We start from the raw sequence: 17,068 nt of genomic DNA, 5'->3' as shown, positions 1-17,068 counted from the left end.
AATGATACACGTAAAGTTGTTGCATTTCTACGACGACATGATGTGGAGAACGTGGCCGGGTGGTGATGCCTGGGCTCGTTTGGCATGTGATTGAATGGCCTTGGCATGTGTGCGATCAAGCGCCAGCCACGCCTCACCAAATACCGCAATGGGACGACATCCCTCCACTGCACGTAATGGTTGCTTGAGCAATGCGCCCCAGCCTACACAAGAGCATATGTCGAGGGCATGTCCAGCTCGTCGTCAAATCCGTCGTCCCATGGACAGGCTGAAGCATCGTCGAGGCGCACATTCAACGGGAAGCAGCCGGTCGTGGAGGACGACGACAGCGATGAAGAGGCGCTGCTGGCGGACGATCCACTAGAACGCGACCTACCTGAGCAGTATGCGCACACAGCGCCCTTGGTATACCTCCATACTAACGCGCATCTCCAGGCTGTCTTTCAAGCGCAGGCCCAAGCCGTCTGCATCCTCCTTCGGCTTCTCGCGATACCTCGCCTCACCCCTCGGATCAGCTAGCAACCGCGCTTCGCCCCAGCCACCATCGCACCGCCCGAACGGCTCCACCGAGCTTATACTCAACTATCTCGACACGCCTGGCAACGCAGGCGAACACCTCCAAGACACCAAAGATGCAAACGGCCTGGACTGGTATGTCGAAGGGCCCGGGCGACGAGTCGGCTACGATGACCTTACAGCAATCGACTGGATCTTCGAATACGCCAAAGAACGACAGAGGCTGCGCTATCTCTACACCGGCGCCAGCGGCGTACTTGGCCACCTCAAGCAGTTGGCAGACGCAAGCCAGGTCTGGATCATCCTGGTCGCTGCTGGTATACTGAGCGGCGGCATCGCAGCCTTCATCGATGTGGCTAGTGACTGGCTTGCGGACCTCAAGACGGGATACTGCCACAATGTTGATGGAGACGGTCGCTTCTACCTGAACAAGAGCTTCTGCTGTTGGGGGATCGAGGAAGAGCAGGCCTGTCATGACTGGAACTCCTGGGGCGCTGCCATGGGTATTGGGAGTGTGGGAGGGCGCTATGTTGTCGAGTACGTCTTTTTCGTGCTCTTCTCTGTGCTCTTTGCAGCATGCGCCAGTCTTCTGGTGCGCGAGTTCTCGCCGTACGCGAAGCATAGTGGCATACCCGAGATCAAGACGGTCCTGGGCGGCTTCGTTATCCGACACTTTCTGGGCGGATGGGCACTGGTCACAAAAACGGTTGGCTTGTGCCTCGCAGTCGCGTCAGGCTTGTGGCTAGGCAAGGAGGGTCCGCTGGTACACGTCGCATGCTGCTCTGCGAACCTTTTCATGAAACTCTTTGGTAATGTGAACGGCAATGAAGGTCAGCGTGGTTCCCCATTCTCTGGTCTCCAAGTACTGACAGGAGAATAGCACGGAAACGAGAAGTGTTCTCCGCAGCGGCTGCAGCGGGTATCTCGGTCGCTTTCGGTGCGCCCATTGGGGGCGTGTTATTCAGTCTTGAGCAACTCTCATATTACTTCCCGGATAAAACCATGTGGAGCAGCTTTGTCTGCGCCATGGTCGCTGCTGTCACCCTGCAGGCTTGCAATCCATTCCACACCGGAAAACTCGTGTTGTACCAAGTCACGTATCATAGTGGATGGCATGACTTCGAGTTGGTCCCTTTCGCATTCCTTGGAATCTTGGGCGGGCTCTTTGGGGGCTTCTTCATCAAGCTCAACATGGGCGTTGCTGAGTGGCGCAAGAACCGACAGTATCTCAAAGGTCCCGTGACAGAGGTTGTCATCGTATCTTTCGTCACAGCACTCATCAACTTCCCCATCAAATTCATGCGCGCTCAAGCGTCCGAACTCGTACACATCTTATTTGCCGAATGCGCCGACCTCGCCGAGGATACGCTGGGCCTATGTAAATCTGGCAAAGCAAACACAGGAGTCATTGCACTCTTACTCATCTCCTCAGGACTGGGCATAATACTTTCGGGCTTCACTTTCGGCCTGCAGATACCTGCTGGAATTATCCTCCCTTCTATGGCCATCGGAGGACTCTTTGGCCGTGCTGTGGGACTTTCTGTCGAAGTTGTTCAGGCGGCCTGGCCAACGCTTTTCGTTTTCAAATCGTGCGAACCAGACGTACCCTGTGTAACCCCAGGCACGTACGCTATCGTCGGTGCCGCATCCGCACTTGCCGGAACGACACGTATGACAGTTTCAATTGTAGTCATCATGTTCGAACTTACCGGAGCGCTCACCTATGTCCTGCCTATCATGATTGCGGTCATGATAAGTAAATGGATTGGCGACGCAATCTCCCCACGTGGTATCTATGAGTCCTGGATACACTTCAAAGGCTATCCTTTTCTTGACAACCGCGAAGACAACGGTTCCAGCATCCCAGATGTTGGCGCAGGTTATGTAATGACGCGCATCGAAGACTTGACTGCGATTACTGCGACTGGCCATACTATCGGATCGCTGCGCCAGCTTCTATCTCAACACAGATTTCGTGGCTTTCCTATCATAGACAATAGCCGAGATGCACTTCTCCTCGGTTACATCTCCAGGACCGAATTGCAGTACGCACTCCAACTTGCCTTGACGCCCCCCCGTACCTTGGCCGCCGAAACAGAAGCGTACTTTTCTCACCAACCGCTCTCTGATCCTGCAACATCACTGGACCTTCGGCCTTGGATGGATCAAACACCCATCACACTCAACGCTAGAGCCAGCTTTCAGCTTACAGTGTCCATGTTCCAAAAGCTTGGGCTACGCTATGTTTTGTTTACGGACCGAGGTATGCTGAAAGGCTTGCTTACCAAAAAAGACGTGTGGTACGTAATGAACGGTGTTGACGAAGAGCGCGAAGAAGGTGGTGCAGGGGTGGTGGGGAGAGGAGGTCTTAGGCAGGAGAGTGATGACGACGAAGAGAGCGAAGAAAGAGGGTTACTCGGTACGCCAGAAGAGGAACACGACGACTTCATTGGCGCGCACGATAGATAGCTGAGTGTAGAAGCTGTAGCACCATGTTCCACACGCGCACATGGACGGTGTAGTTCCTGTCAGAACAAAGTCTAAACTCTAATTGCGTGACGAGTTGCCGGTGATGCAACGGGACTCCAAAGCCCCGGCGAATGGCAAGGATGGCGTCCGATCGCTGTGGTGGCAAGTTAGCCGTTGATCGAGGGTGTGGGGATGGATGTGCGCTGGAACATCAGAAATAGCAATCCCGTCTTCTGTTCCTGCAGACCGCTACAGGGTTGCAATTTCGGCTTTCGCGACGTTTACAGATGGTCACGAGGTCTACATGCACCGACAGCGAAGGGCTACATGTCCACCGCTCCAATACGCGCCAAGATCCTACGCAGCCAATCGCACCTGCTTGTCATCTAGCGTTGTGTATCCAGCCAGTGATGGGCCTAGCGCGGTGGCTATACCGCGGCTTCCTTGCGCCTGCATCGACCCGCCCTTAACAGCCGGCCGCGCCCATTCTGACTTCAGAGCCTTTCACTCCTTCGGCCTTTGACGTGTCCCCTCGTTTGTCAGACGTCTTTGAGCTCCCCAACAAAAGCAACACAATCTGGAATCGAGCTTCAAAGATCTACGCCCGTCATGCAACCCTCATTAGCGTAACGCAGGAGCACGCAGCGGCTATGACTGAAACTTGGCATACGTCGCGGACAGGACATCGACGACGATTACCGCGTTGAACAGATCCCACGACTTCCCCGCCATTACGACACTGCCTATACTTTTTCTTTCACTTTCTTGCAGAGCCGTATACAGACTAGGGCGACGACATGGCGGCGACCGAAGTCGAGAGGAAGAGCAGGAAGAAGTCCTCGCACTCTTCGTCCAAGACTGCGAAGCCGCGCTCCTCTTCTAGGAAACCACGCGTTTCGGCTTCAGTGGCAGACATGTACTTGCAAGATTACGCGCCTCCGGTCCAGGCGACCTCTCCTCAGCGTGCAGCAGCAACGAGGCCTCCCCCGACCCTCTATGGCTATGCCGCGAGTCCGCCTCAGCACTCCATTTATCGCCAGATGCCTGGGTCCTTTCCAGAAGACAGTTACCGATATGGCTCTCCGCCACCGCAGCCTGTTCAGCCATACGCTAGTCAATCAACGATCCGCTTTGCTTCTCCGCCACCCCAAGAACCCCGCGGTCAAGGCCCTTTCGAACAACAATGGAATAGTCTCGACCGAATGGCCGCCAAATCCTACCTGAATCTTCGCGATACGGCTGGAAAGAGTGTCACGAAACTGACGACCAACTGCATTGAGCGGCCCACCGCAGCTGTCGCTACAAAGAGCATGCAAACGTTGTGTCGCGGAGCTGCGCTATACGATATGATTAGTTCGAAGTTCGACGCAGTCATCACCAGCATTGATGACGATCACTTCAGCGGCAAAGAACAAGACCTCATGATGGAGTTCAGCGAGCAGCAGCAAGAAGAGGCTCAGAGAACGAGCCCTCCTCTTGGTGAACCAAGACGCCGACGCCAACACGAAGTGCAATCCCACTCTAGTAGCGATAAAGGGTCGAATCATTTCTCCAAAGTGTGGCTATACTCCAACTCCCGATTACCACCACATCTGCCGCCTTTCAAGGTATATCTACCAACGTATCCTCTACTTTGCTTGGCCGCAACCTACTCGGAGAAGGCGTACACGCCGCCAGGCACGAAGAAGAATCCCGAAATGGAGACTTTCATTCCTGCTGATTGGCGTAGCGGCACAAAAGCCATGGTACTCAAGTCCATCCCTGTGGAAGAACTGAATACTATTGTCTTCGCTATTCGCGGAAGCCAGACCTTTATGGACTGGGCTGTCAACTACAACTCGGCACCCCACAGCCCGGAGAAGTTTCTTGACGACCCATCAAACCTGTGCCACGCTGGCTTTCTCTACGTGGCCAAGAAGATGATCAAGCCCGTGGCAGAACGGTTGAAGGTCTTGCTCCAAGAAAACCCCGCGCGTTCAAACTGCAGTCTACTCATCACCGGACACTCCGCGGGCGGAGCAGTCGCGGCACTGCTTTACGGACACATGATGAGCACAAAGATCAATTCTGAGCTTAATTACCTGACCAGCTTCTTCAAGCGCGTGCACTGTGTCACGTTCGGTGCGCCACCAGTCAGTCTGCATCCTTTGAAGAAGCCTGATGACAAGCGACATCGTAAAAGTCTCTTCTATGCCTTCATCAACGAAGGCGACCCGATACCGCGAGCGGACAAGAGCGTGCTGAAAAGCTTGCTGAAGCTCTATGCCAGTCCAGCACCTGTCGCGGCTTCTAACCTTGCTTCGACCGTTGCATCGGTGTCTAAACCCAGCCTTCTAGACCCTTCGCGGTCTTCCCCACCGAAACCGAAATCGAAGTATGGTTTTGCCCCGCGCCTTAGCAGGCCCTCCAAGTCTTCACTACAAACGAACACTACAAACTCGACTTCTTCTTCCTTGCCTGCATGGCCAATACCGCAGTGTACATTGTCACCTGCGGGGCGATTGGTAGTGTTGAGACAACGAGTTGGAAGCAGAAGTGAGGAAGATATCGAGGCAGTAACGGTGGACGACGAGATGTTGAGGAAGGTTGTATACGGTGATTTGCTGAAACACCAGATGACCGTCTACAAAAAAAGGATTGATAGCGTGGCTGTTAGGGCTGTCACCGCGAATGGGTGCTGAGCGGCCGGAATGGCTGTACACGAAATTGATGACCGCACACAGAAATGAATGAGCGATGAATCTATATACCCAGTTTCTTGATCTGCTGTCCTTATACTGCCTGTTTTCACGTCTTCCAAGCACATGCGCCCCAGATTTGGGTTCATGCCATTGTGAATTCTCCAGGCCCAGGAGAGAAGGTATTTGGAGATGAGCAGACGGGTTCATTTGCATGATGATAGGTACAGTCTTTATACACCAAAACCTTGGTTCACATAAGTCTCATCTGCAGGGTTGCATGACGACCACTGGACTGTACACGACAATTAAGATGGACGCTAGAGTGCATGTTGATGATTCGAAATATACCAGCCCGTTCACGTCTCGATAGCCTCTGCACTACATACAGAGGGCAATTTGGTATTTAAAAACTTTCTTCAGGCTCAGTGAGAGATCTCCGCCTACGGCTCGGCATTATAGACTAGCCGAACGCCAAACATACATACATAAGATACCTTACTTCTTCATTATGTGTGTCAATGTGTGTAGTTCAGCGCTCAAGTATCTAACATGGTGTCATATATACATACTTCGTGAAGCAAAGATCTAAACGTTCTAGCGACGTGCATACACTAGGTTGCGGAGGAGAATGCGTGGGCAACATAATCTACCACCATGATTTAACGGAGCAAGCCCAGACTAGGTACTAGCAAGCCAGGTATCCCTTGCGCGATCTCCCTTTGACGATTGCAATCAATGTAAAGTCGCCATTCCGGGGCGGGATGACGGAAGGGAGCACTTTGTAGTTTAGTAATCTCCACCCCACGATATATATCCGCCAGCTCCCCAGTGTGTCAATCAATGGTATTCTACCAATGTCAAGTCCTCTACCCGCCCAATTTCTGACGTCCACAAGTCCTCGTATACCCACATGCGGCCGGTGGGCAACAACTCATGCGCATGGCGAGGATCAGTTGACGAGGTCAGGCGTGCTGATGAACTACACATGCTCACCCGCCAAATCAGCCTTCACCTTCTACCTCACCCAGGCAGCGCATCCGTGCATGTTCGTCCATGGCTGATCACATCCTTCTTCCCGCTCTCTAACCACGACTGTACTCTCGACAAGATATCAGCGGTACGACTCAGCAATGCAGGCAGCCATGTTGTCGCATACTGGTAGCACCTGCGGGACGCCGTCGGCGAGAAATTGCGCCGATTGCGGATTATCTTCCGCTGAAACTCGTCCGCGTCGCAAACAACTGGAGACACATTGCGTCTGCCCAAGTCAAGAGAACACAATATAACGCTAGACAACATACAGGAAGACGTCGACAAAAGTATAAAACATAGGCGGACGGCGCTTCTACGGAATATCTTCCACGCATCTCGCAACTGAAGACGACACAACAACACGACTTCCCTCGGCTCGATTACTACATCAACAATCAAAATGGCGATTATCCAGATTCCCAGCGAGTACGGGTACGTTCAAATGCAACGGCAGAAACCTCAATGCATTCCCTTCCACGACCCCTCACCAAAGCCCACCCACAAACTAATCCACACACGCACAGCTACGTCCTCGCCGCCTGCGTCTCCACCTTCTTCGTCGGCGCCTGGCACGGCGGCCGCGTCGGCGGCTTCCGCAAAGCAGCCAAGATCCCCTACCCCTACGAATACGCCTCGTACGAACAAGTGCAAACCGCGTCGCCGCAATCCAAAGCCGCAATGCTGGCCTTCAACTCGGCGCAGCGCGCGCACCAGAACTTCAACGAGAACCACGTCACCGCCCTCGGCGCCATGCTCATCAGCGGACTGAGATATCCTGTTGCGGCGGCGGTATTGGGCACAGTGTGGAGTGTGAATCGCGTGGTTTACGCGGTGGGTTACACCAGGAGTGGTGAGGATGGTGGCAAGGGGAGGTACTATGGCGCGCTGTGGATGATTGCGCACTATGCCATGGTGCTTATGAGCGGTAAGGCGGCTTACGATCTTGTCATGGCTTGAGTGGGCTGGGTATGTGGGTACACGCAGGTTGCACGGAAGAAGAGGCGGAACGCTGGATTGGAGATGTACTGGAATGTACTTGAGGATGTTGGAAAACATGTCTTGGTACTTCACGGACAGGCGCCATCTGCACCTCGTCAGATGTTGACTTGGTGTGATTTGCGCTGAGAATAATCCGCTTAATACGAAGATGGCATGTGTCCCGTTCCTATCTCTACGGCTTCGAACTCTCTTGTATTATGGAAATCTCCGACGTTCCGTATCAATCCACTGCTTCAGGGTCTAGCAGAACACGAGCTAAGCCTGACTTGGTTTCGTATCTACAATGTAAACTTTTATACGTGTAGTTCACACACCATGCCGTACTGCAGCAATCGATATACCTCAAAGCCCCTATTTAGAGGTCGTCTTTACACCTCCGTCTTTCCAGTGAGCCCTGACTTCTCCAATGCGATTATAGTACCATGTATATCCTAGACCTGGTTAGCCGCTTTGATAGTTGCATGTCAACTGACGGAAAAAACTCACTGGGAACGCGGCAAGTAGACAGAGAATGTTGCCACAAAGGAAGATGCAGACAGACACAGCAATCTGAACAAGAATCAGTCTGGCGTGCTTCCACAGCTCATCCGCCGGCACACGGGAGTGTAGGACGATCACGGCAATGGGCGCTGCAAGCACCTTCTGCATCGTCCGTCGGCATGTGTCTTGGAGGGTCAGGAAGCCGTTGCTGTAGTTGCTGTTCTGAGATGGGCGGGTCGGCAGTTCTGCGTGCAATTGAAGACCTCGGATCAAGCAAAACAGACCAAGGGCAACCGTAACGTTCAGGACATTGTGATAGCGTGTTGCAGCCGGGCACTCGAGCCCCCTCTGCGCCAAACGGTCGCATTGTTTGCGAAGACGGCGGTCGGTGGCGAAAGTAGATGCTATGAGGCGCGCAATCTGGACAACGAGGAGAGTGAGAACTGCCTGTACGCCGAGAAAGAGGATAGCATGCAGGATTGCCTTGGCATAAACAATCGAGCGGGGACCACGGTTAGTGCGTGCCAACAAGGATACTGGTCCTGAATTCGGCGGTGAGATCCCGACGGTGTCGTCGACGAGAACGTAGCTATGCGTCTGACGGGTGCGACGGGATAGCCAGATGCGGGCGATCTCAAAAGTGATGGAGAAGATGGCGACGAGGAGCAGAGTAACGAGTGCGATGTTGGCTGTCGTCGAGAGATTCATGGCTAGGTAGAGAGGCAGATCTGGGGTTCAGAGTCAGTGGGTGTTGTGCCAGTCGCTTTGGATAACGTACTTCCCCGCCATAGCTCTTGCCATACGGACTGCATGGGTGGATCTTGCCTTGACATGCTGGTTGTGGGTAGAGTTTGATCCGAGGAACAGGAGAGATTGATGGGTGGAAGGGCATGAGGCGAACAATCGATTGCTATGACGTGGCAGGGTGGAGGTGAGAGCGCCTCCTCCGTCGCGCCTTCCTCACATTGGGCACGACCATCAACTGTGAATCATTCGTTCGAATCATATTTGTTTGCTGCTCTTTCACTCTAATTGACTCACTCCCGCTCGTACATGCAGAACTCGAATTCGACACCCTGCTCCTCAATCCCACCCTCTTGGATCTCCTCTCCAGTGAATGCCTGCACTTCCTCTCTGCTCGTGTTCCTCCAAATTGTCGTCTCCCCCAGATTGACAGGGAAAAATGTGTCGCACTCGAATTCCTTCTTTATCTTTGTGAGGAGAACTCGTTTTGTCTGCGGAAGTTGAAGCGCCGTTTCGTATATAGTTGCTCCGCCAATAACAAAAATCTTATCCAGCTCTATCGCTGAGCCTTGGAGTCTGCTATCATCCTGCTTCTCGAGCTGTGCTATCGCATCCAACACACTGGAGCAGACCATTGGTCCTTCGACCTCCGTATTCTTGTCTAATTTACTTTTGAACTCTTCTGGCTTCGACGTAACGACGATGTTTAGGCGATCTTTCAGAGGCCGAAACTTGGGGGGTATGCTCTCCCACGTCTTACGACCCATGAGCACAGCGTTTACTTTCTTGGTGCTCGCCGTGGACGCTGAAGGCGATGTACGCTTCGTGACTCGCGCAAAGAATCCCATCTCTTTTTTCAGCTGCGGCCATGGCAAGCCTCCACCGTTTCCAATTCCGAGACTCGGTGTGGCTGCAAGAATGAGAGTCAGAGTTGGTGGTTTAGGTGGCATTTCGGAGACGTTGATGTTGTGCGTAGCTGAGTTTTCCATCGATGTCGTGTTGTTCGGCTTGGTAGAAGAGCGTTGGTCCGGCATCGCACGACGTGTCTGGGTATTGGAAAAGCTTCAGGCACTGAGAGCTTGATCGTGAAGCCGAAATGCAAGCTGTATGAAGGTTAGACGTGGGATGTTGCATTAGTTGCACGCGGGCTTGCGAGCGGCGCTAGCGGAAACAACAGAACGTGATTCAGCCGCAGAGGTACGGACGTTTGCATGTGTCACGCCATGCTATTTTATGCTTGTGACACGTTTGCGCAATGTTGTGAAAATCCCATCTCTTCACGTTCAGCACGGATGATTGATGACTTGCATACGAGTTGACATTCCCGCACGAAAACGAGTTATAATACACAGGCCGGATACCTTCGATCATGCACAAGAAAATCCAACACCTGAACGCACGCTGACAATACGACACGCTGCGCTGCATCATTCCATCGTGGCCGTTCCAAACCCCCACGCCGGAATGGTCAAGACATTGAACGCCTAATAATTACACCTTCGCAATGCCGCTACCAGATCGGAACCATTTGCATGAAGAAGCAAAACCTCGTACAACCCCTTTCATGCAACGTCGTTCTTGTTTATCGAGTTTCCAATGGGTATCTTTTGGGTTATTTTAAGGCTTGCTGTAGAGCAAAAATCCAGACTTCCTCCACATACTCGAATACTGGTTACTCTATCGCGGAGGAGGCATGCCATACTATCCGCTTTCGCCACCTTCCCCACTGCTCTTGAGTGGTATCGATAACGATATCTTCTTTGGCGTGCCACCATCTTTGCCAGAGTTGACATTAGGCGACTTCCGACGCAAACTCCGCAAACTTCCAGAACTGGCGTTACTAGATGTGGAAGCGCGTCGCTTTGGCCCAGCAGAGGTGGATATGCTTGCGAGGAGTTCGTCCTCTTCGTCCTCCTCTCTACGGCGCTTCTCCGATATCCGTTCTGGTGGCGATCCTGCGGAGGTCGAGTTGGGGGATGTACTTCCTTCTGGCAACTGGGTTGTCGACATTTTGTGAGCGGAGGCGGGCATATCGGTGGCGAGGTCGTCCATATCGGCATCGTCGGCATCATCATCTGGATAGTTGACGAGGGGTCGCACTGGCGATGCGCCATTCATGGCCAACTTTCCGGCCCCAGACAAATGATCATCCTCATCGTCTGATGTGTTGAAATATGCCTCCTCATCTGGGTCTGCATCTTTCAGGCCTTGGCCCCACTTGCCACCATTGACAGCCGCGGCATGTCGTGCAGGTGTGTCGCTATCCACACTCGTAAAGGAATTGTCCATCTCTTGGGTCGTTACCGGCTCATGGTTCTGATCATACTTGAGTATCAGGTTTTGGAACGTATCCACGTACGTAATCTCCTGTAATCTTTCTCTATATGTCTCGACAAGATGCTGAACAATCATCTTGATGTTCTCGCGCCTGATGAATTCAAACAACTCCAAGCACGCCGAGTTGAGGAGATTATCGCGCGGCATGGTCTCGTATAGTATCTTCAAGATCGGTTCAAACAGCTCGTGCTGGATGATCTGGCGGTTGTGCGTCTCATCGTGAAAGCCGAGAACAGTGCGGAAGTACTTGAGAGCGGCTAGAACCCGTTAGTGGAAGCCATCATATCGATGTAGGGGGACTCACTAAGCTTCAGATGCTTCTCTGGGCAACCCATGAGCTGGGCAACCCGCACTGCCAGACCTTCTGATAGAATGAAGTATTTGCTACGGAAGGAATGTTGACGGATGAAGAAGCACAGAACCTCGACTAAATGGGCGTAAAGCGATACTTCTTGCATGGATAAGTCATCCACTGCAGCATGTTAGTTTGAATCACAAGGGGACGAACAATCACACTTACTCGACTCTCGGCCCTCAAGATCCTTGAGAGGCTGGAACAACTTCCTCGCAGACTCGTCATAGAAGTTCTGTATGAAGGAGTCTGTTTGGGGTATAGATGGCAGTTGCCCCCTCATTTTGGCCAGGAAGTCGCTGTTCGTCCGCCCGAGGGCTTCTATGGAAGCTGAGTTGGCATTGGGGTCAAGGAGGATCTTGATCGCATCAGCCATCTGCGCTTTGACCCCAAGATCTACCTCAATGAGAAGTAACTCGATCAAGGTATCGGTGAGCGGTTTCGACTTTTCCTGAATGGCCTTGAAGATGTAACTTCGCACCATCAAGGCATCATGGTCGATCAGAGACACCAGTATGTCGGTTCCTGCTACGCGAACTGAAGCGTCCTGGTGCTTGAGCGCAAATTGTATCACTTCCAGCAAGCCACTGCTGATGAAGTTCTGATATAGCTGTGCCCTAACGTTGGCTTGCAAGCTCTTCGCAATTGCGCAGCATTGCTGGATGAACAAGACGGCGTCCTTCTTCCTCGACAAGTTCTGCTCTTTGGGGGAGAAAATGCTGAAAAGCTCTTTCAAGAATGGGCCGTTCGCTTGGAGATGCTGGACGATGTCGACCTGGTGAAAGAAGATGAGGGAGTTCAGAACGCTGAAAGTAGGATCGTCGAGGATGCGCGCAAGAACCACGTCTTTGAGGTATTGGAGTCGGTACGTGTAATGTATTTTCCGTTTGATGTTTTCGTCTTCTATCCGTACGACCTCCTTGAACTTGGATTCATCAGCGAGATATTGTCGATGGTTGGCTTTGTGTAGAGGAAAATCCGGGTCGTCTGCGCAATGTCAGCAAGCCATGTGAGAGGTCGCGGGGGCCGAAACTCACATTCCAGAGCCCCAACGACACCCAGAACCACCGGGTCTGTTACGACGTATTCAATAATGGCGGTATCGTTGAGCAAGATAAGCATCTTTACGATGCTGCACAGTCGATGGAGGTCTGACACGCTTTCGAGGTCTTCGGCCATATCCACCAAGGGGATGAGTTTTGGTATATAATCTTGGGCGAGTATGAACTTGGCCAGGGCTTCGCGGCCGCCGGGGGTCGAATTTGCAGCGCGCATGTGGTTCTCGATTTCGTGGAGGTTGCCGAGGTCGGGACTGGGAAGTAGGATGGGACTGATGTGATCGATGTCGTCTGAAAGACCATCGTCTGTGTCAGCATTAGCTTCCTGGAAGCTGGGGACGATTCATGTCACGTACCCTGAGCGAGGGCTTGCAGCCGCGATTGAACTTCATTGACAAAGTCCCTGTTCTGCGTCAGCATACGACGTGGACTCGGAAAGGCACACGCGGCTCACCATATGCTAGCGCAGCCCTCGGGCTCCTGGAAGCTGAGGGCCATGTCTGTGCCATTTTGCTCGGTCCATACAATGAGCGTGTCTGCACATGTTTAGCTGCTGCGATGCCACGGGCGCGGACAGGCGCATACCCTGCTGTTTCTGGTAGCCGTCGTCTTTGGAGATGCGCGTCTCGAGGAGTTGTCGCGACTGGTCGTCCTCGGAGAGGACCACGATCCTCGCTTCCTCCTGCTGCGGTCGCACAAGTTAGCCTGGAACGCCTGTTGGGCCAGATACCGCGACAAGTGCGCCAACTGTGAGGGTGCCTCGCGGATTATGTGGGGGAACGTACGCTGGCGACGACGCCCTTGCAGAAGCCGGTGCCTCTGTCGAACCAGTCGTTGTTCTTGAGTTCGTAGACCTTGACGCGCTTTCGTTCGCTCGCAGGCGGCGGAGCGACGTTTGCCATAACCGGCGGCGGCGTGTCGACACTCTCCGGCTAGGGCGTGTACCCTCCGGAGGCAGGCGGGCGGTCGCGATCGTTTGCGCAATGTGCAGCGGACAATTGGCGGTGGATGGGGCGGAGGTCGGGGGTGGGCGATTGGGGCGGCTGCGTGTTGTGCTGGCGGATGACGATTAGGAGGCGCGGCGGCGCTTGCGGGCTATCGCAGAGCTCGGGAACGCGACAAGAAGGGCGTGGATGGGGCAGGCCCGGCGCGCGCAGCAGTCGATGGTACAACGCGATGGCGCGGTGACGGGGCAGGGTGATGGAGATCAGCCTCGGAACACTTTGTCGCGTCGTGGGTCGCAAAACGAAGGCGGGAGAGCGCACAGGGCCTTGGCCACTAGCTGCTTGGAGCGCAATGCCAGTGCGTGCCTGGGCAGGTAACCACCACGCGGAACCCTGGCGAGCGCGGCGATGTGTGGGCGCGGTCTGCGAGGTGTGTGTTGCGGGGTAGTAATCCGGTATGCAGTCGCCCGACCCGTTGCCAGCCTTGGTGTGAAGGAGTGCAGCTTTCGCCTCGTATGACGGCGCCCGCTGAGATGCGCGCTTGCCCACGCCGGCTTCACTGACGCAATCAGCTTGGCACCCACAGCTCCACCAGACGCCGCACCACCCCTCGCAACCTACGCCCATGGCCCTTCACACGCACCTGCCCGACTGGCTCTGTGCCCTCGTCTCCAGGGCTCCCTGCCTGAATACGTAGGCAGACAGGCAGGCAGGCAGCTCTGGGGCTACCCATTCGTCACGTGCCGTTGGCGGTGCACTGGGTGGATAAGCGAGGGGATGACTATAGAGGAAGGCACCATGGTCAGACAACCATCGCTGTCTCTCACTGCGACCGGGCTGTCCATTGCCATTTGGCCTGCGATGCCACGAGGCGGGGGCTCTTCGCCGCGCACGCCACTACCTCACAAGCAAGGCTCGTACGATCCACTCCCGGTAGATGCACAGCGCGTCTACCTGGACTTATCTGGGCTGGCATCCGAGAGTCTCGACTTGCTGTACATACGTCCTTCCATAGCGAAAGTGGTGCACGAGCTGCAGAGCTGACAGCCACAAGTATGCATGCTGCGGGACGCGCTTCTCTATAGCTGGCCGCCCGCCCACCTTCAAACGTCCCCCGGCGCCCATCCCAATGCCACAGTGCGTCGTGGGAGCCCATGGCACTGCGCGAGCCGTCACCGTTGCGAACAGCTCGATGAACCATTCTAGGCAGACGCCTCGTCATATATCCTACGAGCCTCGACAGTACTAACTATAGACACGGCACACGTAGATGCATCGGCAATGGTCTAGCCATAGTCTTCCAGGGTTTGGGGATGATAGCGCGGGAGGCCAATCACCAATGGCACACGTTGCGCCATGTTCCGCGACCATTGCCGCATTCGTTAGTCCGTGGCATATGGAGAGGCCAGGCTCAAGTGCTCCTATACGAAGCTGAGCTGTGTCGGCGGTCGCTAAAGCAACTTGGGATTGTTTATCAACGCCTGCTAGCCTTTTCGAGTTTCACCAGCTGCGCCTCACAGAGGGATCTGCATCTGAAGCGCTAGAAGCAACGGCGCATTGACAGAAACCCAGTTCCCACGCTACGCAAGTGCCTCTCCCGCCCCGACTGTTGGGAAATCATAATTATCCATTATAGATTACGCTACCCCAGAAGCCAAACACCTTCCGCAAACCCCTTCGACTTGGTACCTAACACGTTTGCACCCCGTTCATCACCAACTACCAATAATGTCCACGTCCATGAAACACAGGAGCATACCAGCAGCATTCAACCAAAAAGACCCCATTGCTACGATAAAGCCTCCGAGACCCACGTCCGCGCCCTTTACCAATTTTTCCAAGCCTTTGGCACACGAGGATGCGCCTGTCGCGAACCCCAAATTGGTCGCCGCTGAAGAATTGCAGGCTCGGATCAAAGCCGCAAGAAGGAGTAGAACCGCCTCTCAACCGCTGCCCGAAGCAGTACGACGGAAACTCGACCACTCGTCCGACCTCATACACCCAGCCTTGCGCGCCAGGAGCGGCGTAACACCGAACCCTACTCGTACCGTCAACCACAGACCCAAGAGCCGTGAGGGCCTTTCCATAGACGCGGTGATTCGGCGACTATCCATGGAAATTGATGAGCAAAACCGTGTTACAGGACGCGGTCCACCCGTGTCAGGCCAGCCTTTGCATCTTTCGGACAACATACCGCCAGTACCCACTCTACCAGCATTCCCACCTGCTGCGACTTATCGTCCACGACCGCGCCAGACTGCGAGCAGTAGGTCTTCCATGACCAAACGACGGAGTCCTTTATCCAATGTTTCTTCTCCAGACGGTAAGCAATACGGCATTGATGGTTAACAAGCCCGCTAATCCTAGATGCAGACTCGGCGGAGACGTCTTCTCACACTTCCAGACGTACTTCAGCCTCTTCTCGTAAGCAGCCTTAATTGATTCAACGCTCAACTGCTCATGTTCGCGACAGGCACATCCAAGTCTGAAGAGTCCAAAGATGACGACGATAACGACGAGATCGTACGCGTCGTCAACCCACAACCTGCAAAAGCCACTTTGGTCAAGCGAAAACACATATCTGAACCCCAGACTTTGCCTCAACCTTCTGCTCCCAACTCGCGGCCTACGTCACAGCGTGCCAAGAGCCGCAGCTCATGGCACACCCTTTCCCGACGCAGCATACTGTGCTCTGTATGAGTGCTGCAAGTTTGATTGCTTTGACCACAAAGGCTCCATTTTTCGACCTATTGGAGAACCTCTGCACCTTGCATTTTAGCGTGATTTTACATCGGCCAAGGCGTTTTGGCAATACAGCGCTTGGGGCCGACATCTTACTCCTCTAAACTATTTCATTCTTATATCACGACTGGGAAGGATTTGAGCGTTTAAAGGAGCACAAATGACGCAGGAGTCCTGGCGTTTTTGCAAGTGTTTCAGCACACGACATTAGTGAGCATGGTCCACCGCAAATTTTACACATCCACGTAGATAGTTGCCAGTAGCAATCACGACAATCTTATGACATGGCTTCTTTCGCACGCTGCGTCGACTCGTCTCTGTTTCGGCAAACATAGGCCTCGCTCGGATTCTTCGATGCATCCCAAGCATGTTATCGATGCAGACCCACATGGCTGGAAGTGATACATGCGCGACGCATGCAAGGCGCAAGCCACAGACGGGACAAGTTCCGAACCTGGTCAGCAATACAGTGTATTGCAGTAGTCGGCGCTCCGTTGGCCCTCTAACAAGAAATCGGACATTGTCCGTGTCAAACAGGCTAGTGGAAGGTGGTCGCTGCGCGATAAGGTGCGGCGTTCCCGGGTCTACCGCCTAGGCAGCCAGCCATTGAACCAGGAACGTGGCTTTCGGATGCAGGGTCGCTATCTGCGGCCCAGTTCACGGGCCATGAATGAGACGGACCGTCTCAGACTGTCAGCTTGCGTGATAGCAGAC

General features: G+C 53.9%; 5 protein-coding genes across 5 annotated transcripts; 3 read left to right on the top strand and 2 right to left on the bottom strand.

Moving 5' to 3' along the window:
- Positions 1-385: 385 nt before the first annotated feature.
- Positions 386-2,985, top strand: J4E93_001835 (uncharacterized protein; the record flags this gene model as incomplete). Its single annotated transcript, XM_049339784.1, has 2 exons — positions 386-1,346; positions 1,397-2,985. The coding sequence occupies 2 exons, from the start codon at positions 386-388 to the stop codon at positions 2,983-2,985; spliced, it is 2,550 nt and encodes an 849-aa protein (XP_049203741.1).
- Positions 2,986-3,782: 797 nt separating this feature from the next.
- Positions 3,783-5,666, top strand: J4E93_001834 (uncharacterized protein; the record flags this gene model as incomplete). The annotated part of the gene is made up of 1 exon (XM_049339783.1): positions 3,783-5,666. One exon carries the CDS (start codon positions 3,783-3,785, stop codon positions 5,664-5,666), a length of 1,884 nt encoding a protein of 627 aa, XP_049203740.1.
- Positions 5,667-7,098: 1,432 nt separating this feature from the next.
- Positions 7,099-7,655, top strand: J4E93_001833 (uncharacterized protein; the record flags this gene model as incomplete). The annotated part of the gene is made up of 2 exons (XM_049339782.1): positions 7,099-7,130; positions 7,223-7,655. The coding sequence occupies 2 exons, from the start codon at positions 7,099-7,101 to the stop codon at positions 7,653-7,655; spliced, it is 465 nt and encodes a 154-aa protein (XP_049203739.1).
- A 1,559-nt stretch (positions 7,656-9,214) lies between these two features.
- Positions 9,215-9,955, bottom strand: J4E93_001832 (uncharacterized protein; the record flags this gene model as incomplete). The annotated part of the gene is made up of 1 exon (XM_049339781.1): positions 9,215-9,955. One exon carries the CDS (start codon positions 9,953-9,955, stop codon positions 9,215-9,217), a length of 741 nt encoding a protein of 246 aa, XP_049203738.1.
- A 667-nt stretch (positions 9,956-10,622) lies between these two features.
- On the bottom strand, positions 10,623-13,570 carry J4E93_001831 (uncharacterized protein; the record flags this gene model as incomplete). The annotated part of the gene is made up of 8 exons (XM_049339780.1): positions 10,623-11,515; positions 11,563-11,730; positions 11,779-12,597; positions 12,648-12,974; positions 13,025-13,071; positions 13,123-13,204; positions 13,254-13,353; positions 13,454-13,570. The coding sequence occupies 8 exons, from the start codon at positions 13,568-13,570 to the stop codon at positions 10,623-10,625; spliced, it is 2,553 nt and encodes an 850-aa protein (XP_049203737.1).
- Positions 13,571-17,068: the final 3,498 nt, after the last annotated feature.

This window comes from Alternaria ventricosa (genome assembly GCF_023758065.1).
Source record: "Alternaria ventricosa strain BMP 2768 chromosome Unknown scaffold_2, whole genome shotgun sequence".
Lineage (NCBI taxonomy): Eukaryota > Fungi > Ascomycota > Dothideomycetes > Pleosporales > Pleosporaceae > Alternaria > Alternaria ventricosa.
The sequence above is the reverse complement of the archived record's forward strand: the minus strand, read 5'-3'. Positions and strand labels throughout refer to the sequence as shown.